This window comes from Priapulus caudatus, unplaced genomic scaffold (genome assembly GCF_000485595.1).
Source record: "Priapulus caudatus unplaced genomic scaffold, Priapulus_caudatus-5.0.1 Scaffold77, whole genome shotgun sequence".
NCBI classification, from domain to species: domain Eukaryota; kingdom Metazoa; phylum Priapulida; class Priapulimorpha; order Priapulimorphida; family Priapulidae; genus Priapulus; species Priapulus caudatus.
Genome location: NW_014577138.1, coordinates 201,509 through 229,015, shown reverse-complemented (window position 1 = coordinate 229,015; position 27,507 = coordinate 201,509). Strand labels below are relative to the sequence as shown.

Here is a 27,507-nt window from a genome sequence, read left to right as displayed (position 1 = left end):
GTCTAGCAGAGCGTGAGGCCGGATACCCGTCTACCCCTTCGGCAAAAACAATTACGTGGCTTTCTGCCAACCGCTGCCAGTAGACGATCGATAAATCGTGCGCCACTGCGCCTGTGTATGCCCGTGGTAGAACACGAATATTTAAATGCTGCACGTGGACTCGTCCCTAGCGCGATTTAAAGCACGGGAAACGACGCTCGCGCAAGAATGGCCAGCTGTGATCAGTACGGTGTGTAGCTTGCTAAGTGCAGTAAATTTAGAGAAATTTTAGTAGAATTCATACGATGACAGTCATGACACAAAGTTTTTCATAACAATGGTCTGGGTCTGGGCTAGTGAAAGTTAGGTCAGGGCTAGTGGTTTTCCTCAGTTACTAGCCTGATGCTCTAGTGAAATAAAAAGTCAATGTTGAACCCTGTTACTGTACTTCTATTAGCAGAGCCCATAAGCCGATCAGCCGACCCCTACAGCTACCCCTACAGCGACTGCTACAGCCGACCCCTGTAGCAGGGGTACAGGGGTCGGTGTTACGCTGTAAGATTACATGGGGGCGGAAGACGATGTACATTTTACAAAAGTGCCAAGTGGTGCCCTTCTCAAATTGTGAGAGTTGCCTTGATGCCTTTTAAAATTGCCTCAGTGCCCATCAATTTTAGAGAAAATTTAAGGCAATTTCTCACATGCCCCCAACAAATTGCCTTGCCTCTCTCGTCGCTTAATTCAAGGCCTGGTCCGTAGTCAACTCGCCTCACCGGCAAACTCGACCCGTGTGGCGAGTTTACCCACCTGGGGGTCGGACGGCTCGGCTCCTGGGTCGAGATGACCGTCCAGGAGATCGGGCAGCTCGACTCACCGGCTAACTCATGTGAGATTGAAAATTGAGATTGATCATGTGTGACAAAATTATACTCTATGCATTTAAGGTTATTCCCACACAAATACCACACACTTATATTTATATACAAGTACATATCAACTGTAAAACCAGACAGAAACCAGACAGAAATGATCCCATACTGTACCTTGTAATTATTGCACTCAAATCAAGTAAATTTTATCAATACTTACAATCACTACTCAATATTTAGCTCGACACTATTGCATCCATCAGATTTGTTCTCCGTATAAAAGACTGCTTTCAGTACATGTATTTGTATGTGAATTATATATGCAATAAAGTTTTAATAATAATAAAAATAGACGTTTTGACGTCGGAGTGTGTAAAGCATCTTAAATGAGTTAGCCTGTGAGTCGAGCTGCCCGATCTCCAGGCGAGTCATCTCGACCCACGAGCCGAGCTGACCGACCTCCAGGCGGGTAAACTCGCCACAATGCAAGTCGAGCTGGCGGGTTGGTCGAGTTGACTATTGCCCGTTTAACTGGGCCGTTCTATTACTGTTCTGTTTATTAAAGTAATAATGCTGTTGAGCTAGGGATAGCATTGCTAGGCACTAGGTATAACGTATGGTATAATATCAGGAGTCTATCAATATTGATAGACTCCTGATAATATTTGATGTTGTTTAGACAAAAATACATTTGTACAGTTCTGGAAATAAAGTTTAGGACAGACAAACACAGAACACAAATCGTAACCGGGACGTACACAAACACACAGGTATGAATGTCAGCTCCTAATAAGTTGGATTCTCGTAGAAGAGTATGACTGTATATAGAAGCCAGGCACACATACCAGACCACACATACACGTAAACACTTCCTGGTGAGACCACCATATGGGTGACAATTAAGACTAGCACAGTAGTATCAGATCAGGATCAGGATCAGATCAGATCACAGTAGTATCCCATCAGTATATTAATGGCACGAAATTGTATCTGAAATTATGATCTAAGACTATATTAAACTAAAAGCTTATAGGTGCATTTATCTATGCCCTTACTGTTATACCAAAACGTCTTTCATACGTTAGCCGCTATCATCTGGCTTACACCGAAGTAGGTTCGGGATGGCGCTTCTGATTGGCTGGGGCCGTGTTATATCTCCGAGCCTCCACTAAAAGCACTCGATGTGTTCGTAGTTCTGGGCCAAGTAAACAGCTGATTTTAACAATATGCATACAGGCCTATCGTATTTGCCCAAAGTTGTTCAGTTTCCGGATAGTTTCTTCCAAGGCTCCGTACTGTTTTTCCTTGTTTCAATCCATAGATCGATGCCGTGTTCTGTGACTCTGGCCTGAATATGCGTTACACATGAGAATACCATGTTTTTGTTTCAGTTCGGGAGGTAAATCTGTTCTAATGCTCTTTCCTGTTCCGGCTAGACTTCTCTCCGCACGTAGAAAGGTGTCTCTCTCGGTCCAGTATAGGAACACGATGATTATTAGTGTGGGACCATTGTCCCGCCTCTTTAAGCGATGCGCGTTGCGGATTGAAAAATTCTTAGCGTATTAATTGTTTGTCCAGTTTTAGATCATCCACTGCAAATTTTGTCATTTTTCTCTATTGTGAGCGCTGGTTCATTTTCCTATCCCTCAACTTCATAAATGAGGAGGTTGTACTTCCGGCTGTGGATTTGCGTATGGAGGAAAGACTGCCTGAAATGAGTGTTTCGACTTCTTGCTCTAAATTATGTACCTGTGCATCAGCCTAAAAATTACTTTTTTTTTACGAGAGCTCTTTTTTGATTTTGTATGAAAAAAAACGCTCTCGTAATTTTTTTTACGGGAGCTATTTTAGGCTTGGCCAGAGCTACTTTTTCATAGCATGATTTTGTTAAAATTTTCATCATTTTAATGCACTGACTCTAATAATGTCTCAGAAGCCAGAAATTGTGTCTAATTATCGTAAAGGTGTTTCCCAAACGAAAGTCAAGATTATGCTTTGGCGAAATCGACGAGGTCAACAATCATTCATAATGGTGATAAAATCACGGAGGCCGGGTTTACATGTTGCTGTATGCATGTTGTGTACAAAGTATGACTGCATGCACTGATTGTCTCATTCGCATGGTTTTTTTCATTCAAAGCTCGTCGCAGCAAGGCAGCTTATGTCTGTGCAAAACAATGCAAGGGACGGGTGGAAACAGAAAAATATCGTTATGTCTAGACATTCAATAAAAAAAACTTGCTTGCCGGAACAGGCAAATGCAATTTCAAGCTACTTGCCCGGGGGCGAATTTTGGTTGCCCCGTGCCATCGGGCAAGCGGGTTTGTCGAGCACGGCACCGCAGGTTTCGAATTTCGGCTGAAAATCTAGTGGACAGCAGGACCATCAACTTCAGAAAGTTGGTGGACCAGCACAAAAATTTGGTGGTCCGCTTATTTACTAGCAGTGAGTAATAAAATAGTATATACAGATAACCATTGGCATTAAAACAGCATACATGTAACTTAATTAGAGTTGGTCAAATAATGTTTCAATCTCTAGGAATGTCGATCGGAGGAGCTTCTGGCCAAGGTTTTACTTTCGTTTTTCACCTCCCCAGTCCACGGTACCCCCATGCATAGATCTATGCTGCCGCACTTCCGCAAAGTTACAAGTGCCTAGAATCTTTAATAAGTATATAGAGTTCACATTGCTTCTAGATATCTAATGAACTATATCTAATGAACGATATCTAATGATCGATATCTAATGAACTAATATCTAACTGAATAAAAACAGTCCACTTTCTACGTTAAGAAAAGTGACGAATTCAGTTAACAGCTTTGATTACGTGCGTGTCAGGTGTCACTGGTCGTGCCCTCACTCCTCACGGTAACCCCTGCGATATAAAAACTTATTGTTACGCGATCATAAAAACACTGCATGGGCTGCCCTACATGCCGGGCGATGCCGCAATCGATTTCTTAGACTGTCGCGAGTTTTTGTTCGTGTGGCGAATCATGCGTTGAGGGAGTTCATGCAGCTCTAGATGTTTTGGAAACCCCGTCTACGTTGAGGAACGGGTCGTATTATGCACTCCCGTTTATACAAGGACCTGTCTAAACTGCCGTTGCGATAACCGTAGTATTTCAGCGTAATATGAGGGGAAAAAGTGCCGGTCAGGAGGACCGGCAGTTTCGTAGAGATGGTGGCCCGAGCAAAAGCTTGGGAGGGCCTCCGGGTCGGAACTAATTTCGAACGCTGCCGGCGGCACGGGGGCGATTTTTTCTCGTATCTTCCAAAATTTTCGCTCTCGTAATTGTCGTTACCAGAGCGTTTTGAAAGCTGACGGGAGCGAAATCGCTCGCCGCTCCCGTGTATTTTTTTCGCTGCTGTGCATGATCTTCGCTCACTGTGTCGACCTCCATCTCTAGATTTTTAATTTTTCTGGTTAAATTGGTTATCTTCTCTGTAAGGTCAGCAAAACCCTCTTTTAATTTGTTATTTAAACTTGCCTATAGGCCGACAAAGAGTTCTCGCAGCTCCGCGTTCGTGACCTTGGCGCCGGCTTCATCGTGCGCCATTGTAGTAGCCATGTTACTTGAAATGCCGGCTTCAGCGTTCACAGAATTATCCACTGTTTCCATTCGTTCCTTGTTTTGTCGCGTCACGTAGTTGTGCGTGGAGTGTTTAAACACTTTCTGCTTGCCTCCACGCATAATGTCGATTTTTTCTATACTTTTCCTTTCACTTTTTCAAAATATGTGCAAGCCGATGTTGCACACGTCTTACTCACTGGCCGCCATTACCGGAATTGTGTTAATGTAAACATACATTAATATTGGTTTTGTGATTGACTGTTTCTGAAGTAACTCAAATTGTCTAAAAGTGTTTGGTCCTTTTGGCTTTGTGTACTGAGATGTTACAACTAGTGGTGCACCGGATCCAACTTTTAGCAGGCACATCACTTAGGTGAGTAGGACAATGCTCAACGTTCTAATTACAGGATGGTTGTTACTGTTAGGTGTATGAATCAGCTGCTTACAGTGCATAATTTGCATAATTCTGGCATCTTATTCACGAGCCAATTCTGTGGTAAAACTTGCATGTTGCAGTATCCCTGGGTTTAGTTTATTATTTTCAACTAATGGACAGATGCGATTTGATTTTGAAAGAAAATCTTATGAATCACCTAACATCAGTTAGGTTCAGTTCAGTTAGTTAGCCAATGTTCAAGTGCCAAGCGTTTTTTGGGCAGAAAAGTGTGAAGTTGTTAACTACATTCAGTGACTAATCTTTTGATTTTGATGACACTTGTAGCAGAAATGAAATTAGGAAAAAGTTCCGGTTCCGGCCGACTGTTTCTGATGGGTTCCGGCCGGAACCGGAACTCTGAAAAATTGGGGATCCGGCCGGATATTTCCGGCCGGATCCAAGTTCCGGTGCACCCCTAGTTACAACTTAGGTAATTGCTTAAGTATAATGAATTTTATGAACCTCCCACATTTTCAAACCCTACCCCAGTATCTATATTAAAACATTCGATTAAAGGAAGGTCTAATGAAACTCAAACAAGAAGCTTGTTTGCTGCCATGCATTGACTGTGATACATAATATAAGTACACGTGGCTATTTTATTTATTCCTGTAGGCATATCGTCCAGAACAGCTATCTGTCTACTACACCACAAGACCAAAAAAAGAAGAGTCGAATTGCTTCGTCAGCCCTTGTCACCTTTGCAGTTGCAAAATATAACAGATATGTAACCTGGTATGAGGGGATCCTTGAGCGCCGATACCCTGGAGTGTTCAAGATCTACAAGATCGTCAAACATGGTAATAGTTTACTGAATTCTTTAACATGCTAACCCATCACTGCTACAGCATGTCCAATGTAAAGTAAGCCTGTGTGGGATGGGGGAGCAGGTCGGAGGTAGATCCTCCTCTAAGTTCTAGACGTTCGCGCCTTTTTGTGAGTGAAACGATACCCGTCCGCGAAGCGGACTACTTACACCGAGACGGCGATGACTGCTCAATACAAATTCTACAGGTTATGTGGATCGCTCGAAAAATGGTTAAGTTTTCAACTATAAGATTTGGAAGCAAACTTTTGTGTTTATCCGATATGGTATGTAAATAGAAGATCACAAGCTGTAGTTCGTTAAACTTCGTGCACTTATTGTGAAAATGAAAATACAAATAGAACTATTTAATCTATCTTGAGTGAGCGGAAGAATCCATGTCAAATGTGAAAATAGGCCTAGAATGTTTCCAAGCCCTTGTCACAAGCTCGATAGACATGCAGCGAACTGCAGCGTACCAGTCTATGTTTACGTCAGTGCACGTACTGTCCCGATGCCCTTGTCACAAGCTCGATATACATGCAGCGAACTGTCGATCGCGTACCAGTCTATGTTTACGTCAGTGCACGTACTCGTTCCGAGCGAGCGAACGCGCGATCCAACTTCTCAGCTATGTACAAATGACCTATGACCTGATGACGTCATAGGGCTCCAGTGCGTAACTACGAAGTGGCTTATAGACGCCATATTGATATTGTCGATCAACACTCAAGAGCCGCACACCAAGAGACTTTCTTGGTGTTTCTGCACACAGCACAGGGCGTGCGTGCGGTGTACTTGTGAGTTGTGTGTTGCAGATGACCATTTCACCGGCATTTACAGGTGATTATAGGCTTTTCTTTGGATCTGTGCGCTGGCTTTCATTATGGCGCATGGATCCACCATGTTATCTTTTCTTTTCTCTCTCCCGCGCGCACTTCTCTTCTATGCGCGGCCAGTGCTCCATATTTGGCTATCTTCCATATCATTTCAGTTACACTTGCATCACTTCCACTGGATCAATATAATCCTATAAATATAAATACGGCTAGAATACATTTAAGAAACAAAGCCATATCCTAAAACAAAACCTCATAAAAACCATCCTTTTAGTTTAGTTCTATCCTACAGGTGGAGATCGACTTTTTAAACTTCAAAATAGGATTTGACTATTATTCCTGATTATTGATACAAATTTTTTGCCCCCTCTCCCCTAGAAATTTTCTGGAGCATTATCAAAATAATTAACTACGAGCCCCAAGCTGTAAGAAATTACCATGTCAGACGGGTATATATATAACATGGTTGATGTCCTAGCTATAAATGACAACAATCATAGAGTGGTCAATCTACTGTATCAGTGATTTAAAGTCAATTAATCCTGGACCATACAAACTGAGTTCAGAGTCTTGGCTCTTCATAATTCCCTTTTAAAGTTTTCAGTATTAAATTTGTGTTACAGGTCTGAGAGACCTATTTCTGGATGCTAGGGATTACTTTCGAATCTACACACAGATTCGAAAGGGTAAACCTTTGGGCACATTGACTCGGAGAGAACTCGAAGTATACAGACAGGTATAGATTTACACTAATTGCTCTGAACCAGTCCACAGTACTGATTATTAAAGGTGTCTTCCCTCGAAATTGCAAGCGGAAAACATAAAATCAGGCAAAAATGAATTATTTTTACATTGCAGGTTTGCACTTGTCTATATATGTGTGATAGGTAAAAATGCTCAGGAATACGTTCATTCATTTTAAGCATTTAGACTCCAAAGTGAAAGTGTCGGGTCGAATGTTTCAAACAGCCTTTACTTTTGCTGCTCTGCGGCGATGTTGTGACACGTCTCTTGTTGCCATGCGGTGTTGCCAAGCGCTGAAGGTCATGAAGGCTGCATATGCTCATAGATATCATATAACACATGTGTTATATGATATATATGTAGCTGTGCTGGTTACGTGACCTGCGTCGACTCTTGCCGCTATGATACAGAACCGCGGCGAAACATGTTTTTCGAGTTGTTTTTTCGTTGAGCCTGAGGGAATATAGGTTTGATACATATTTTTACAGTTTTATTTTCAAAGAGCTCTAACATTCAGTTACAGTGTAGTGAGTTATTTACTGACGTTTTTACAGTGGGTTGTAACAAAAATGTGCGTGGGAAGGCATCTTTAATGATTGCAATTGCATGTCATCTTACATAACTTTATGTTAATTTCAAATTCTAAAACAGATATTATCTAAAATCTCCCAGCCTTGCATAGGAGTAGATTTGATAATGTGTTTAATTATAATTTACTTACACATTTGCACAGAGCTATAGCTTTTGTGTTAAAATAAGTAGCATTGGGTGTGTGCACATGTGATTGTGAGTTTATGCACAGGCGTGTCATTTCTGTCTAGGTGTGTCCTGCATGCGTGTATGTGAATAGAGATGTATTTCCCCATTCCCAATGTAAAGTAACGTACACTTTTTGTTACACCAGAGTGTATGGATAATATAATTTAGAATTTAGATATAAAAACAGAGATTTACACGGATTTGTGTTCAGCAAAACCAATCTTATTTTTACCAAACATAACAACGCAAAATGGTCAACCGTCACTGACCCGGACTCCAAACACGACTCCCCCTTCACAATCAGAACAACGTATATATATATCAGCCCAGTATTCCCCACACATTGCCCCCACGTCTACCTAACCCTGCATCCTCTGATGGTTCACAATGTACCAATAACTACGCGAAATGGTCATTTTACAAGACTCTGTGCAAACATGAATACGCCTGCCTGTCTAGGCGTCTATTACTAAATAGACAAGTCTCAGAACACTCCTACGTTGAAACTAGTTCTCAGAAGCTATCACATAGAGGGCTCCACAAATTTTTAAATTACCCACAATGCAATGCTGCCGGCCATGGCGGTTCCAGAAACCAGTTCAGGCATGGTACAAGTACATTGAGCAATGCACCTCTGCTCATTTTATTCGCCTATTAAGCAAATCCATCACAACGCCGCTCTCCTGCGGTGTTGTCAACTGCAGCAATCGGTATCAGAGAGAGCCACACAGCTTTTTTAGGCTGCCTAGCGTGATCACAACACAAGGTAAAGTGACGAGAGACCAGGCGGACCACAGACGCTTGGAGCATTTTCAATAAAAAAGCAATGCTGAATAAACACGAAATGTATTTACTACCAATGTCTTAATGTTTCTCTCCTCTCTTTCGCCTAGTATTGCCGATAATTACCTGTAAATGCCGGTCAAATGCTTCTCTGCAACACACAGGTACACCGCACGCACGGCGCACGCCGCTACACATTAATTTACACTTATATACATATATCGTTGGCATTCAGTAGGCAGCTGTTTGAGTGGGTGTAGTGGTTTCTCTTGCACGTGCAGCATACTCTACGTAGAATAGCACCGAGGCAACGTGTGAAGAAGATTCACCAAGCCCGGCTTTACAATTACAGTGTGCTGACATGACTGTTCCATTTTCTCTCATTATAACCCACGGATAGAGAGACGGTATATTCAGAGACTGGGAGTGCATAACATGTGCTCGGATAACGTAGATGGGGCACTCATTGTTCACATCATAGATGTACATTGTAGACGGATACACCTCTCACCCAACCTCAGACCAGTCGATTGTAGGCATCCAGGCTTTTGTGGTTCTGAAAGTCCTTGAGAGTATAAAATGGATTCGGCTGGAATGTTAAGTAGTGCACGAGATTCAAATAGGTGTGTGATGGGAACACATTGTGGTCCTCACTCCATTCGACATTGTCTATTTGGTACGAGTCTCGATTCCCAATGCACGCAATTTTCTCGAGATAGCGTGCTTTGGCTACGTTGTCTAGTGAATCAAAGTACTTATCCATACTACGTACACTACAGACAGCCGACAAACGTGCATACACTAGCTATTATAAAAAGCTGCGTTTGATAGCTAGAGTAGATGCAGTAAAATCAGTGAAATTTCTGAACTCTTACGATGTAAACAAACTCAAGTCTATGAACATATGTGTTGCGTGCAATCTTCCGATCTGCTCAATCTACGAATCTGCCGACTGTGTGACAGCCTCATTGAACTCTAGCACCTAAAACCCACAATGATCAACCTAGCTGCTTGCAAAACCGGGCCTGCGCAATCTCATCGAACTCTACCAATTAACACAACTCACACTGATAACCTGCCTGCAACACCCTGTAAAACCGGCGCCCATTAACCGGGTCTGCACAATCATCTCGAACTCTAGCACACCAAAACCAGCTGATAAACCTGTCTGCAAAATCGGCATCCACTTACTGCTAATATCTATTGCAATAATAACACTATAGCCAATGTAAAATCGGTTGATTGTGCAGATCGGCAGATTATACACGCAACACATGTTCGCTCTTTTTGGAACCGGTATGGCCGACGGCTCAGGATTGTGGGTAATATTGCTATTTTTAGTGCAAGTCGCGGACTTGCACTAAAAATAGCAATATTACCTACAATCCCGTGCCGCCGGCCATACTGGTAGTCAGAATTGCGAACACGTGTTACCGATATGCGCAATCTAGCGATTTTACATCGATAGATTGTACATACGATAGTGTTATTATAGTAATCTATATTAGCAGTAAGTGGATCCCGGTTTTGCAGACAGGTTTACCAGAGCGTGATGGGGTGCTAGAGTTCAATATGATTGTGCAGACCCGGTTTTACAGGGTGTTGCAGGCATGTTTATCAGCGTGGGTTGGGGTGCTCCGCTAGAGTTCAATGAGATTATACAGGTCCGGTTTTGCAGGGCTTTGCATGCAGGTTTATTAGCGTCGCGAAATTGCACGCAACACATAATTATGTTCATGGACTTGAGTTTGTTTACATCGCAAGTGTTCAGAAATTTCACCGATTTTACTGCTTATAGTTATCAAACGCAGCGTTTTATAACATCTGGTGTATGCACATTTGCCAACTGTCTGAAGTGTACGTAGTCTGGACAAGTACTTTGATTCACTAGACAACGTAGCCAAAGCACGCTATCTCGAGAAAATTGCGTGCATTGAGAATCGACACCCGTACGAGAATGGAGCGAGGACCACAACTTGTGCCTATCACGTACTTATTTGGATCTCGTGAATTGACTACCTAACATTCTAGCCAAGACCATTTTATACTCTCAAGGACTTTCAGAACCACAAAAGTCTGGATGCCTACGATCGACTGTTCTGCGGTTGGGTTAGTGGTGTATCAGTCTACATCTATCATGTGAACAGTGAGAGTCCCATCTACGTTATCAGAGCACGTGTTATGCACTCCCAGTCTTTGTTTATACCATCTCTCTATCTGTGCATGGGTCACGATGAGAGAATATGGGACAGGCATCATGTCAGCACACTGTAATTGTAAAGCCGGGCTTGGTGAATTCTGTTCACATGTTGCCTCGGTGCTATTTTATGTACAGTATGCTGCACGTGCAAGAGAAATCTCCACCCCCACTCAAACAGCTACTAGGATACTGGATGCCGGCAATATATATATATACGTGTAAATGTGTAGCGGCGTGCGCCGTGCGTGCGGTGTACCTGTGTGTTGCAGAGGAGCATTTGACCGGCATTTACGGTAATTATCGGCAATACTAGGCGAAAGAGAGTAGAGAAACATTAAGACATTGGTAGTAAATACATTTCGTGTTTATTCAGCATTGCTTTTTTTATTGAAAATGCTGCAAGCGTCTGTGGTCCGCCTGGTCTCTCGTCACTTTACCTTGTGTTGTGGTCACGCTAGGCAGCCTAAAAAAGCTGTGTGGCTCTCTCTGATACTGATTGCTGCAGTTGACAACACCGCAGGAGAGCGGCGTTGTGATGGATTTGCTTAATAGGCGAATAAAATGAGCAGAGGTGCGTTGCTCAATGTACTTGTACCATGCCTGAACTGGTTTCTGGAACAAGTCATGGCCGGCGGCGATGCGTTGTGGGTAATTTGAAAATTTGCGAAACCCTCTATAGATGCTGAAAACAACATTTGTAAACCATATGCTACAAAAGTATATTTTATCGAAGCACAACTTTCTTTATCTAGTTGCCCCATGATCTTCTACACTGCTTGCCGTTGTACTGCCTGCAAGCCATACCATTTGTGGGAAATGTATTCTTCATTGTTGCGTAAGTCTGCTCACATTGTCTCAGAGTTAAAGAATTTGAGTTGATGACTGATTCAGTTACTGTCAAATTGTTTGTAAAAGATCACTACATCAGATATATTTGAAATATAAATTGATAATTGTATTCCACGTGACACTGCATAGCAATTATATGTTGTTAAACTACATGTATATAGCCATATTTATGGTAAGATTTTCTATAATATTTGAATACAAATTCCATTTCAAAATGTAGTATTTGCTTGCTGGGAGAGTGTAAATGGGTGAGAAATACTGTGATGTTGTTACCCAGGTACAAGTATCCAAAGTCACTGCTCTCTCATCAGTTCTGGACACCTGACCAGAAGATGCAGTTCTGGCTTGAGGACCTTACTGAACGTGTGCAGAACTACAACATCATCATGGCTAAGTTAGAAAGAAAGACACGTAAAATCACAGATGACAAGCTGCGCATTTACATGGAAGATGTCCTGCATGAGGTATATGTGGTGCTACCTGAGTGCGATAGATTCATTGATGCTACTAGAGGTATTTTTTTAGTTTTTGAATAGCTGCTGAAATCTTTGCAGGCTGTAATATGAAAAAATTTATTCGATATATAAACTATAAAATGGCAGAGGAACCAATGGTCGATTTTCAGAATCATCATAGGTAGTTATGACATCATCGGTCTAAAATGGCACAACGTTTTTAAAAGATGAAGTGTCATACAAAACTATGTAATTTCAAGGCTTCATGTAGTCTTGACCATTTATGATTTTTCTGAAAATGGGCCCTATGATCTCACTTGCTCACATATGGTGAGGTTACTTACTCTTATAACAATTTAAGCAGCATTAGTATTATATATAAAACATGGTTAAAAACAATTTCCCTTACCCTGTTTATGAAGTAGCGAATGTGGTTGTTCCACCTATATTGATTTATACCTGCAGTCTGATTTTGTGTGCATATGAGAAATTTCTAATGAATGTGATAATTTATAATTTGCAAATGAGCAATAATTTTGAATATATATATGTATCAGGAAGTTATTTGTATTATGATAAGAAATTGTAGTTATGCTTTTCTTAGCTTCACAGTAACAGGCACCCATCGACAGAGCAGCTTCTACTAACTAGACAATTGTTTGTTGAACGACCCTTCGGCATCCATAAAGTGGGATATAAACAAATGGTACATCTCCAAATGTTTATTTTGTGTTTTCACGTTCCAAAAAGCATGTTAAACATAGTATCATCGATCTGAATCTGTTTTTTTAATTTCAGCTTATTTGCAGCTATAATTTAGGTATATTTCATTAATTAAAGATAGTTGCTATGAGTGTATGACGAATCTGAAATATTTAACACATACATAATAATTTATATGATTATGAATTAAAGCTACAAGGTGTGAGTTGTCACTATGGAGTAGCAAATGCTTTATTAGTCCTATACTTTGCTAACTATTAAATTTGTTATCAGAACAGGGGAAGTAATTTACTTATATTTTTTTCACATAGATTAACCTCTGCAAAATTCACGAGAGGTGGCCGTATTTTCAACCACGTGCACGGATGCACAAGTATGGCATGTTGCTGCGGGCCACAGACCTCGCAATAACTAGAGACGGATTTGCTGACGAGAATGCACATGAAATCATAGCGGTATGACTTACATAAAACTTGCCACAAATAATACTGGTAGGATATTAGCTGGCCAAGTTCTGCTCATTTCTTTGCTAACAGTGAGGCCTAGATTAAGCCGCTAGTAATTTTGATAGTGATACAGTGAAATAAGTATTATTTGAGCTTATCCCTCATTGTATGTACTGCATGAAGCTTATACTGTGGTACTTACGATGGCTTACTTGTCCGTTCAGGAACTAAATACAAATAATTGTAGTGTCGCAAACACAAAGAATAGGAGTTGCAAGATTGCTCACAGATGATGCATGTGTGCCACTGTGATGCTGTCTGTAAACAGAAGTGTACAATTCTCAGGGATGAGATTTTTCCGCGGATCTGCGGAAATCCGCGGATTTGACAGTCCCTGGGGTCGATTTTGTGAAACGTCTAAATTCGTTGAAGAAAATTGGGTGGGGGTGTGGTGGGTAAATCAATCGCATAAAAATTTAAAATTATGTACCCTCAACCAGCACCTGAACTGTAACTGTAGAGTATGAGTAGAGACTGAGCAGTGAGTATTACAGATGTATCTGTTTGTGTATCAGCGAAAAGAAAATCTCGTTCACAGTGCTGCATGTAGAGGGGCGCAGACATTTGAGGTATGCGTGATCACGTAACGCACATGCCTGGCCTTGCGGGCCGGTTACAGAGTTGCTGCGGTGGCATGCTTGTGGTTGCATGACTATGCACTGATTGTTCTATTCTCATTGTTGTCTTTTTTTTCATTCACAGCAATCGCGCGCCAGCAGGCAGCTTTATGTCTGAGTAAAAACATGCAACAGCGACGTCGTGAACAGAATATTCTTATTCCTAGAATTTAATATAAAAAACTTTGCCCTATTTTCAGCCCTCCTGATTTCTAGTTCATAGTGCGTTTTTCCATTTGACAACTTGAAAAAGTGATTCAAGAGTTCCCTATATTATTCTTCAGAATTAGCTTAGAATGCTCCAATTGCGCCATTCTTTACAAAATTCTGGCTGGAGCATTGCCCCCGGCCCCCTAGCATGCCGATGACCTCACCGGTCTCTGCATTTGCCTCTAGTACCGGCAGCCTAGAGGCGTTTCAGGGTAGACGAGACCTACTCAGGTCACCATATATCTACGTGATTGCGAGTATTACGGAGGGATGATTCACCTAGCATAAGACTTTGATAGATAACTGCTTTTCTGGGTGGTACCCCCCGTTGCGTAGAGCCACGGCGACCCCCCAAAAAGAGGGTGTAAACTGGCGGGCCCTTCGGTCTGAAATAGATGAGATGGTCTACGCAATTGCCAATAAGAACATGGTGATGGTAACTGCTAGAATGATACATCAAAAACGATCGACAGAAATTTTCAGCTGTTGGTTAAAATGGCCCGCCAGACCCTCCCAAAGGCCCAAATATTTAGGCTACGATTTGGTACAAGTGAAGGTGATGCAACGATGATCAGGTTCATTCCATAGAGCCACAAAACAGCGCTACGCCTAGAAACTTCTTTGCCTTGTTGTACAAGGGTGCAAGACACCCTAAATATGTGTACCCTTGTGCACTGTTGGTTACATCTAGGCGGCCTAATGTTTAATAGGTTGGTGTGGGATGGGGGGGGTGTACCACTTGAACCTAGGTTTAATGACAAAGCACTCTCTGGGGGAATACAAAATGGGCAGATGACAGAAATGTTTCCAATGTGTTGGTCCTGCCAGACCCCCAAAATAGACCCCTTGCCCATTTAGTCTTTTCACACATGACATTTGCATGGTTTAGAATTTCTCATGCTAGTAGTAACATGATGTATAGAGGTTACACTCCTTGAAGCTCAAGGGTTACGTGCTCAAAGCTTGCTAGATAGGTACAGACATATATCTGCTGGTCATAATGAATCAGAAATTTCATATTCTAGTGCGATAGGTACATTATCTGTTGCTAGCGTACACTTTGCGTGCCTGACACCTGCAAGAGACAGCACGACGTCATGCCAGACCCAAGGAAATAATAAACGAAAGACGGGCGCCCATACATGTACAAGGTGAGAAAGGTCAAAGAGTACAGTGGATATTGGTGCTGGAGGGGAAGGAAGAAGAAGGAATTTGTATCTCATTTTGTTAGTTCTTTCGTTCGCTAGGACGCAGATTAGCACTTGTTCTATCTCCTTACAAACCACGCAAATACATACAGAATACTCCAGGGTGCGCAGTGTAAGTAACTAGTACAGGACTCGCGTGTGCTCGCTACCATAGAATAGTGCAGCCTTATAACAAAGTACTATATAATGCAATTAATACTATAGTTATACAAACATGTGCGATCATGTAGAAGTTGGTTCGTCCTCAATAGTGTGTTAGGTCTTTCTCGCTACAGTGTTATCATAAAATTAAACTTAGATTTAAGTTTACTGAGCGTCAGTTCACTTTGTAGCTAAGAATGGCGCAAGTTTTGCCAAATCCACATACGTACAACAAAAATATCCTAAACGTTCAACACGAATATCAACACAGTCATAATTGGAATCCTAAGAGAATTTAAGGAACATGATATAAAAAAATAAATCTGATGAAGAAAAATACAATGATTGCAGGAAAACGAATCAGTAGAAGTAGTACTGTGTAGTAATCCTTAAGAAATCGATGGTTGGCTCGTGATGCGATTTCTCAGACTGCTAAATATTGGATTCAAATCAGAAGGCGTCAACAATGACATTTCTTCACAGGAGATCTAGGGTATCAATCGTTTTATGGCTTTCAACCTAATATATAGTATATCCTTAAATTCAACTTTGTGATAGAGAATTTTAAAGTAATTTATACTACTTCATCTATTCGCTGAGACAAGACTAGATGATGTGTATTCTCGATGTGAAGCACCATGCACAAAGTAGCTTGAGCCGTTTTTACAAAACACATCATTCGATAATGCGAAGAATATAGGTCGTCTATGGGTTAAATGCCAAACTTGTAGTGGCTAAAGCAAACTTCAGGCTCGCTTCGTCATATCCGAAATCGTACTCCATCTGGGTCAAAGTCGTGCTGCCAGAATCATCCGTTGGAATGTCATCAATGTCCTCATTTTCCTGTATCTCTATCGGTTCCTCCTCGGATCATTGCAGAAAAGATTGTCTCGTTTGCAGCCAGGCGAGTAAAACCATCTGCGTACATAATGGCCCGTTTTTCATTCTTACCATATCCATACTGGAAAGAGGGTCCAGATAATATGGTCTGGTTGTGGGAGTCTTGCTCTACGCAAGATGATGCTCACATAATTGCGCAACGTGCTGTAGCTTTATTTACATGGTCTTTCCAATGGGGGTAGCAGGCACGATCACTTTCTTGACTTTTGCCATTGGGTTTTTCCTGAACCGACAAGAGGAATTGAATGCAGGAGTTACCGGTACAATTGATTATTACGCGTCGTTGTGTAAAGGTGCTTCTCCACTTATGAGTTTTCTCTCTTGATGGGCAATTCACGTTTTTTTTTCAATTCATTTCTCCTCACCTTAATATTTTGCCAGTGCAGCGAAAGCTTGTGAACGCTGTGCCTCGTTTACATCATTCATCTTGCTCATTCCATATAGGGAGCACAGCGAGACACTTCTGCGGATCTTTGCTCTTTAGTTCCCCTCTCGAGAATGCTTGCGTGAAGAACTGGAATAAAATTCCGTCATTGTCATCTTCTGTAGCATCGTACGGCTGATTCCCCTTTTCTGTTAGAATGCGCGCTGTAAAGTCACGCGCTGAAAGCATGTAGGCCTGGCAAAGCCCGGCTGCTAGACTGTTGTTGTTCGTCTCTAAAGCCCTGCATGCTGTTACATTCAATGTATATTCTATCTGTTGCCAAAGAACGCACAATCCATGATGATCATCTCAATGCGTATGCCAGCCACCATGTCCGGCGAGCCATGCCCAAGATCTATTACAATCACATCAGTGTCTCGAGGTCGATGAGTAGGGTTTCCAGTGGCAGTAGTAGCATGAAAATGCTAGAAGCGTGTGCTGCTTCTCAATGACTCCTGTGCAACAGTTTGGGTGGTCAAACATCATACTTCTCACTAACTTCATCGTACTCAATGCGAGGCATTTGCCCCCATGTGATACAATTAGATGTGCTTCCCGGATCAAGGATTGTCCATTAATGGCGCCCCTTCTGCCATTCGATCATGTGAAGATTTGCGGTGAGTTGATTCTTAACATGCGCATTCTGCAATGCTTTTGCGCAAACTCTGTTTCGGCCTTTGCATCACCACCTATGACAAATGGTTGGTCTTTCAGCCCACGGTAATCTTCTTTTACTCTCGCATTGTAGCGAATCATGCAGAAATCTGTCGAAACAAGATGTGTGATTCCTTCCTTTGCCAATGGTGCCCCGCTGCATGGCCGCAAACAGTTCCTCTTGCGAGATTTCCGATATGATGATATGGTCTGCATGGCTGACAGATTATGAGTGAGCAGTGAGTCCACCATAATCAAAGTTGCCATCAATGGAGGCAAGATGTTATATGCATCTTGCAATGACTCAAGCTATGTTCAAGAGTTTGCCTTATCCGTCTTCAACCGGAACCATCAGCGTTGTTGGCATTGGAGAGGAACAATCTGTGATCGGGTAGTGACGACATGTTTAGATCGAAGTTGTTTTCGTGAGAATTAACGACAAGCATACGGACAACGTGCCCGTGACTGTTGACTGCTGGATCGCTTTGGAACTTGGCGGCATTGTTGCACTTCGTGTTTTCACTGGCAAAGTTTTTCACTTTTCTGGTTCCAGTCGTAATGGGCTTTCACTATTCTGGAAGCTGTCCTTGGCGCATTCTTCCTGAACTTTTTTGCAGTTTCATCGACCAGTTTGTAACGGAATCTGTGAGGTACTACTTGTGGTCGATGAGCAGGCTGGCTTTTCTGTGGCCAATATTCACACAGACTTGACCCGATGTGATGGCGGGGTTCAGAGAATGGAGGTCGCATGATATATTCCGACACCTGCCCCACGCCTCTGTTGAGTAGAGCCTGTGGATTGTGGCGTTGTCTTTTTTATCTTCGAACTTGCAGCGAGCTGTGTCCTCTGCTGGCCTCATCTGGTAAGAGTCCGTCAGTTCGTCGGCACACTCTGTTAACGGACATTCCGCTCTCTGCGTTGACGTTACATGCACCGATCGCCGGTATGGCATTGGCGAGAGTTATGGAACTCACAACATTCCCTTCATTGGGAGATGGGCCGCATCATCTGTTCCGGTTTGCTCTAGCGTTTAGTTATTTGCTGTTTCTTGATAGGACTTGGATGTACGTCGAATTAGAAAGCTCCTTGTTCGCCAGTACAAGGCGAATCTTCGGTGTGCACAGCTTGAAGTGTGGTGAGGAAACGTACTCCCCTCAGAGCATATGCTAGGGCGAGTTTAGTCGCGAAGAAGACATCGATGACTGTCGGAAGAATGGTGATGTAACTCTCTACATCATTAGTTCTCACAGCTCGCATGAGGTCTCTGTGTACCCGGTTGATGAAATAGATGTATCCACACCAGTATTGTGCTGTTGGACCCATCGAACCCTGCATAGCATTAGAGAAAAACTGCTCATACTGTTCCATGTGGTCTTTGAAAATTGGGCTGGTTTCCAAGAATGGTTCTACTTCACTGCATTCTCTCTGGACATCTTTCAACCATGCGGTCAGCGCATCTTGCCTATCCTGTGGAAGCGTTCTCCAGAAGCTGTCATAAAGTTTTCTCTCCATCACTAGGGCTAGAATGTCATGGACTCTTGAGCATCGATTGTAGTATTTCCCTTTTATGAAGCCATTGAGTGAGCCTTCTGCTAGTACATCACATTCAGTAAGAAGGGTGTTCAGCCCCACATTCGTTGATGTACGTTCCCACGGGCTCCATAAAATGCCCAACTCCAGATGGAAATTCCCCAACATTATCAGCAGACGATCAAACATTGGCGCTTCAAGAGACTGAATGGAGTAGGCTTTGAGGGCAACTGCAAGATCATAAGTAACGACTGCATAGTCCTGATTGTTTCACAAAGCGACCTTCATGCTCCTCTTCATAGTTTCCTTGACGACATCGTTTCTGGTCGGGGACGCTGGAATGGGATCCCATATAGCAAATCTTCTGCTTTGGCATTCATCCTGGACAAACTGTGAAAAGAATCCCACAAAAAGCGGTTGTGTCATTTCTTGTGATATCAGTAACCAATAGAAGTCAACTATACGCTGAGTGACGGCTGCAAAGGTTTCCTTCTGGTCGCCTGGTGCTGGAAACATCAAACGTTGCTTTTACGTAGCTGATGGTGCATTGGGGAAATTTCCTGCACTCGTCCATTGAACTGTCGCCTGTTTTCTTCCACTGCGAGTAGCAAGTACCTGAAGATCATTTTTCATTTTCGCCAGTCGTATTTTGGTAAACAAATCCAACAGTGCATGCAAGGTATCTTTTCCATCTAGTGTTTCCATGTTACGTCATAGTTATCCCAAGCAAGTCCTGTTCCGAGATCTGGGGTCAACTTGATACCATCTGGTGCATCCCGTTTCAGTTTCCCTCAGTTGTGAAGGCAAACTCTGTTTCTAATGCTTTCACCTCGTCATAACTTAGGCTGTATCCCATGCGGTTAAGATGCAGAATCAGTTTTGATCCTGTCAGCGTTCCTATTCCAGACTAGTACCATTTGTTTCCATGGACGTACTGCTCCTATCCGGTATGCAATTGACACACCGCACACGTTCTGATGTCATACTCCCGATGACTTTCCTCTCTAGGGGCGGGACTTATCGTTGTTAGCATTTGGCTTGCGTAGACCACAGAGAAGGGTCCTAAAAAATAACAGCAGGTCATCAGGAAGGTCTGGTGAGCAAGTTTTCAATGTTTCAACAGAGGTAGGAGTTGGTGTTTCCCATTTAGGCATTCCTGGATTTCTTTCCTTAAGTTAAAGGGCAGCCTTCGTAGATGCGTGTTCGGCGTTCTCTTTTTCATTCTGCAGGGCGTAGCTCTTGCAACATCTCAAGATAAAGCCGAACTCGGTGGACAAGGAAATTCCCCTTTACGGCTGCCGTCACAAAGAGCTGTAGATATTCTTTCTTCAAATCTGTCCTGAATTTTCGCAACCAATGCCTTGGGGTTGTAACTCAGCGATGTCCTCCTGCCGTTCCACCATTTCCATATAATTCTGCTTTTGTTATACATGTTAAATAAATGCATTGAACCAGTATTTGCCTGACCATTGTTTCAATCACTTCTGTCGTAATAAATGTGGCAAAAAGTTTCGAAGGTTGCCATTAGTACTGCCCTGTCGTCAGCATGGGGTTGCCTGCATCTTTGGGTGGCTCCTCAATCTCCTTGAAAATTACGACAACAGGACTTGTGACTACTGTGCCTCTTCGCGACCTTAGCATTCAATACGACTAAACCTTTGATCCTCTCTTGGGTTACATGTGAGGGGGCTCCCGCAATGAATTTTTATCGAACCTTCTTATCGTAACGAATCTGGAAAGTGTCTCTTGTTTCTGTTTTTACAGTATATTCTCACTTTCCCACAGAGATACAGGATCCAAGCAACCGCTGCATCGGTTCTTGATGACAGATTAACTCCTTCTCTTTGTATCCGGCTTTCACTGGGGTTCATCGGTTGCCTCAGATATGTTGCGTCGTTTTCCAGCTGTGAAATTGCTCTTATAGGCATGCGTGTGTGAATGATAAACAGCAACGTGCCATGGCCTGTTTGTTAAGTTGATCTCTATATGCAAATCTTCATGTATGTATCTTGTCTTAAACTGTAGTCTTAACTCTGCTGCTTTCTTACAGACTCGCCCAAGCTTCGCAATAGTCGAAACTCTTTCACGCCGTTTCCATACACTGGTTTCTGCATTATATGCATGCACGATCTACTGGGCTGCATCTTTGTAAGCGTCTGGATACTCGCTACCAGCCCATAGTTTCCTGAAACAATCGTAAAGGTTCAAGCCATTGTTCCAACCACCTTGATTCCATCAATTGCTATAATAATTAAATGTGATACTCCTACTGATCACAAGTAAAGTATCATGCAGCTCATCCACAGTACGGGTCACGCTGTTCGCCATTGCATGCGTTTTGACTTGACAAGTGTAAAGTGGGACTCACCATTTCAAGGCTAGATGTCTGAATTTTTCATCTTCATTTTTGCAACCAGTTGGTCTCAAAACCATTTGCTGACTATGCTTTTACATCCTGAAATACATCGACCCGAAACTTTGTAGTAGACCTCCGCTAGAAAGGTAGTAGGGGAGCCACACACAAATAGCCTGGTAGTTCAGAAGTTCGAGTGCAGGTGTGGATACCTGTCATATAGTATGCTGAATTGGGATACTGAGCATTTTGAACGGCAAGGAGCTCAAGAAGCGGTGTTCCAAATTTATAACAGTATTGTATTTTATTAATGCTACTAGCTGAATACCCAGTGTTGCCAGGGTAAGTGAAAATGAAAGAGTGCTATACATATATATTTATACATTTCGGTTCGCAGTTTTGGTATCTAGTGGTGCAGGGCCTCAGGGTAGACGACGGTTGGCGCGGTGATGATGGTTTCGCTGCGAGGATGCTGAGATGCAGTGCGCTGCCGCGTGCAAGAGGCAGCCACATACAGCTGGCCGTGGGAGAAGCCACGGGACCAGACGAGGTCGAGACAATCGCTCTTGAATGTTTGTCCTTAGGCCTTGCAGCCTTTTCGCCATGCATTACGCGGAATGCAGGCCATGTATAAATGTTACAGTGGAACCTTTTAGCCGGCTCAAGCGATAGAGAGCATGTCCAGTTCCTTCTATCAACTAACACCATCTATCCAATCACCACCCTGGACATCCATCTCTATTACCTTTGAACCTCTGCCTACCTTCACTGAGAGCGAACAGGACTCCCAGGAACAGATCGAACAGGGCAACACGAAGCTAATGTTAGTTACTGTACTGCAATATTTAATGCTGCTGAAACCTGCGGTTGCTTGCCGCTTAATGAATGAGCTAGTGAGATTGAGCAACTAAGTTGAGTAGAGTGTATCGCTTCAGTACTGAGTTCAGGAGTAGCTTTCTCAGTACATTTGCTTCAGTACTATATAATTAAGTCAGCCGTAGACCAATACGTGATCAGCCTGTACGCTTCCGTTACGATCGAGGTCTCACAGCTGCCTCACGATGATTGACTGGTCAGTTCACGGCTGTGACTGTGAGCACACCAACAACAAGTCTCGCACGTATTGCTCCATCTATTGACGAAATAGTAAAGTATTGGAGTACGCTACATTTTGTCAGTTTAGTTATTAATTTTTAACTTTTTTTAATTTCTTTTAATTTTGCGTTTTTCGCTCGGAGCGTCTGTTGTTGGCGATAACATTTTTCCCAGGACGTGGGTCGATCTGAAATATCTTAGTTTTCCTCTCAGGCTGCAGGGATTCTCTGAGTTCTCGCGAGTACAACTAATTGGGCCGGCTGCACACAACTTACCGACAATTTACTTATGTATATAGCCTACCTACAAGGACAAGTCCTCCTGCCAAAAAGATCCAGACTCTATGCACCATCTGCAACATGTCTTGCACACATAAGACAGATAACCTATAAGATACAATGAACGCGTAAGGGCTTATCCTATTTTCACATTAGATATCATGGATTTTAGCGTATATAGTGCAAGGCCTCATGGTGTACACCCGGGCGTGTACAAGTCCGTGATATCAGGCCATACTGGCCTAGCGATGCGACTCGCCGCTTTGATGATCGGGGTATGGCCGATCGCATGATGGGCCGTCTCTAGCTATATTCATTACATTCTACACACAAGGCGCGTCTGTTATATTTTGGAACACACTTTGCTCTTTTTGCATCTAATTAAATTTACGTTAAATCGCTTGAGATTTTCAAACAAAGCTGATTGACAATATCTGAAAACTTATCTGAGGAACACGTGCGTTCCTGCGATTGTTGTTGTTGATTGTGAGACTGATTCAACTGCGGCCTGAGGTAGCCATAGATGTACGATTTGCGGCGGTTCTGGGAGGGCCAATGCATTGGGAATATTTCTGGTCCATTGCCATTTTGTTCCATGAGAAGTGCTTTGTCAATGTAAACTAGTATTACAAGTCGTACCTATACATCTAGGACTAGCCCTAGATGGGCCAAGGGGTCTATTGTTTTGGGCTGCGTCTGCCGGGGCCGGCTCGGCTGCGGGCCGTCTGTCGGCGGGATATGCATGTGGAAAAATGGCAGTGTCATAGTGTTTCGTTGATGATGACCCATGTGATTTTTTGGCCGATTCCATGGTGGGATTTGGGCGGTTGACGCTGGCGTGATATGGGGTATTTTGTACGTATAATGATGTCAAGATATGCGATGACGTTGGTGATCTCGAGGATAGCGGTGGACTGTTGAATAACCTAGACAGTTTGATGTGAGTAGAGTGCTTTCTGTCATTGCGCAATGTTTGTGTTCCCAGAGGATGGCTTTGTCTCACTTAAACCTTGAGTTTCAGAGGAGTGTACTCTGTACATCACACTCTTGCTCTAGCATTTAGAGTTGCTACGAAGGCAGTGGCCCAGGGGTACAATATTTGAGGTGTCTGCACCCCTTGTTACAACCAGGCAAGAATTTCTGAGCGTAGCCTGTGTTTGTCTCTTTTGCGGGAAGTGGGAACCTGAATATTTGGCCCATCGATCGTCTCTCAGCTTTCGGTGGACGGTCCGTTCTCGTCTCACAGTGATGGCCGAGCGATGACCGGGCTGACATATGTTGGTCTGCTCACTGTCTCACTTCTAGGACAGTCTGAAGAGTTATTTGGGCCCCTTTTGGGGGTGGCAACTGCTTTGCAGGTGAGTGCTCCTTTAATCACCATGCGAGGAAAATTTCTCGTCGTGTATTATGTGTTTTTCGATGTTACTTCTGGGTCACACGTACCTGTTGAAATGATCGTCTTACCATTTGTAGCTTAGTATTCAGGATCTGTGTGAAAGGGTACCATGCTCATCTATTTCAGTCGACCCCGTGTTGTATTTGCACACCCTTTTGCGGTGGGTCCCCTGGCTCATACGCCAACGGGGTGCTTGTACCCGCTAGAAGTGTGAGCAGTTCTCTATCAAGTTTCTTAAGATGCACCGCTTAGTACGCTCATGACTATACGTAGATAGTTGATTAGTATGTGTTTCGTCTACCTTGACAGCCTCTAGGGCTGGATGAACCCGCGTCTATCCCTCCTCTGTTTGCTAATTTCAAGTTCAGCTGAAAATTAAATTCTCCAATCTCATCCCTGAATTCTGAATAGCCGCACCTACAGATTTCCCATCCCATACAGTGGCTCTTATAATTACACTTTTTTGTTATGTACAGGCATGTTTCATACGTGGGTTAAATCCAAAGAGTCTTCACACTGAACAACGGATAGCGTGGCTGAAACAGTGGGTGGAGGTGGCAGAGCATGTTGATGGTAGGTCTATGTTGATGCTTTCTGTGAGTACATATTAAATCAGAGGCATGTAGGTTGCATTTTAATGTTGTAAAATGTAGGATTTCAGTTTTCTGTGTGTGATTGTTTTAAAAACGCGTGGGCCTCAGTAATTAAGACAAGCACTCATGAGTTCGTTAGTACTTAGCGTGATATTATTTTCTCATTACAGAGGATTGCATATCGTTGCTGCTGCACTGTCCGATATTCCTGGGCTTAAATGAGCCAACGAATAAGGTGCTATACAGATGACGTAGGAGCTCATTATGGTAGCAATGTTTCACAATAGATGGCAGATTGATCAGACATTCATGCATGTGCCAGCATTGATAGTGTGGGTTACACCACTTGCCTGTTCAGGAACTAAATACAAAGAATTGTAGCGTCGCAAGCACGGAGAATAGGAGTTGTGAGATTGCTCAGAGATGATGCACATGTTCCATTGGGTGTCAATAGGTTGCCCAGCCACGACGTGCATCAAATTCAATGTCAAAGCTGTGTACATTAATTTAGGTTATCAGTTAATATATCTGAGCCTGTAGCCTTGCAAAGTCCACCACAAGGTGGCAGCTCTTACGCTTCCCCTGATATAGAACTTTCATGGGACCCAGTGCCCAAGTAGCTAATAGGGGCCTGTTATCAGAGACAAAATTAGTCTTGGCATTAGTCTAACCATAACCTTTTCTGGTAGAGTGGACCGCTACACACTAGGTATGAGAAGCTCTTAACTTTACCGTGTTTCTCTCGACGGTCTATGAGAAAGGATTAATGTCAAGACTAATGTTATTTCTAAAAACGGGCCCTAGGTGTACATTATAAAATTTTAATGGGGGTATCTAGGCGTTTGATAGTAATTGTATATTGTAAATCAGGTTTGGTTTTAGATGATCAGATTTTCACTATTTATAAAATCGGTCATTACTTAACCAACTTTATTGTATGAATGATACTACCATATGAAGAGAATGCATATGTAGCATAGCCTTGGTCTTCTTTTCTGGTGTGCTGAGTAGAATGATTAGTATTGCATTTAAGGTGCCTTCCCACACAACTAATGTAAGTAGTTTGGAACAAATTACTGTTGAACCCATATAAATAATACATCAAACCTTGTAAAATGCGTAAAGTTTATAATATATAGGCGCCCCGACCTCTAATAATGACAGTACACAGTGTCGACAGTCGTTGCAGACATCGCAGCCTTGCCAAAGAGCAGCAAATGCAAGATGCTGCAACATTCATCCCAATAGTTGTACTTACTGTTATGTCTTGGCCTCTGTGTTATGTCTTGGCCTCTGTTCAAGTGTTTCTGTGTATCTATTCAAGTGTTTCTGTGTAGGTTCACAAACAAAACATGCACGGCATTTTGGCGGTCACTCAACTCGTTTATTTTAGACTAGTCACGCCATCTCGTGGACGCAATACATGACACTTACTAGGTAAAGGTAAAGAATAGTCTATAGTATCCGTTTTTGTGTGCAATTTTCTGTGTCTGCCATACATGTACAGGCGAGGAAAATTGAACAATCTTAAGGTTTTATGAGCTGTTATGCTTGACAGCACGAGTTATCTTAATCCACATGTGGGACGGTATGTACAACGGTCAAGTACATATGACAAAACCGGTGATGTGAATTTACTCGGCTCAATTACTCCCGTACGTGTTGATTTAGAATTTCCACATATATGTGTATTGTGTAAGCTATGTTCAGATAATGAAGAAAACCTAGGGTCCATTCTCAATGATGAAATCGATAACTATTTCCGAAATAGTGTTTTGCAATCGGTTGCTGTGAATGGTAGTATGCCTAGTCTTGGTGTGCATAATTACAACAAGGACCTTGTTAGTACAATCAAGGAATGTACTCATGTAAAGACTCACAAAAATTCTGCTCATCTTTAAGTAAATTATCGTAGTACATCAAATACCCGAATGTAATATGTATGTTTCACACCATAACATAATTCTGTGAGTGCAACTCCTTTTCGATGCAAATAGGGGATGTAATTTTAAGAAGGTTGACAGCATTTACACATTTGGATAATAAGGGGCCAGCTGTGAGCTCTCCATGTGAAGCAAGAGGTTATAGTTCAATTGATAGTAGAAGTGAAAGTATACATATATATGTATTTATTCCTTTTTTGTGCCTGTATGAGGAAATACTGTTGTGAAAACCAACTTTCAAATATTTGTGAAAATAATATCTACTATGAAATTCAGTCTTTCATGAGGTAATTTCACTACAAACATGGCACAGCAGTAGAAGTGGTGCACTGCAGTGAGTGTGTAGTGGGTTGTACAGGGGGCAGATGCAGGAATTCTGAAAGGACTGGGTCATGTGAATGCAGAGTTGAGAGGGTTTGGGGGTCCCCACAGATTTTTTGTGAAGGCTGGTGGTAATCTGATGGCTGTCGAATGACTGAACATTTTCTATGTATAATTGCTTTCTGTTTAAACTGAGACTATTCATGGCCACATACAATGGAAATCATGCAGTCAGAAAATGAGGTTCCTGACCTAATGGACCACCCGTTGAATACGGCCTTGTACTCGGCATTGCATATACTTGCTCTGTGTAAGCGC

General features: G+C 42.6%; 1 protein-coding gene across 2 annotated transcripts in view; it reads left to right on the top strand.

The window, feature by feature from the left end:
- The window catches only part of LOC106821564 (LETM1 domain-containing protein 1-like), a 31,309-nt gene extending 4,170 nt beyond the window's left edge, over positions 1–27,139 (top strand). The window contains exons 2-9 of one of the 2 annotated variants that reach the window (XM_014826433.1): positions 5,478–5,662; positions 7,130–7,242; positions 11,745–11,827; positions 12,119–12,305; positions 12,901–13,002; positions 13,331–13,474; positions 24,809–24,905; positions 25,096–27,139. In XM_014826433.1, coding sequence (XP_014681919.1) covers positions 5,478–5,662; positions 7,130–7,242; positions 11,745–11,827; positions 12,119–12,305; positions 12,901–13,002; positions 13,331–13,474; positions 24,809–24,905; positions 25,096–25,175 — 991 coding nt within the window. In that variant the 3' untranslated portion in view covers positions 25,176–27,139. The remainder of the gene's footprint in view (positions 1–5,477; positions 5,663–7,129; positions 7,243–11,744; positions 11,828–12,118; positions 12,306–12,900; positions 13,003–13,330; positions 13,475–24,808; positions 24,906–25,095) is intronic. The other variant, XM_014826434.1, reaches the window with a different exon arrangement.
- The last annotated feature ends 368 nt before the right edge of the window (positions 27,140–27,507 follow it).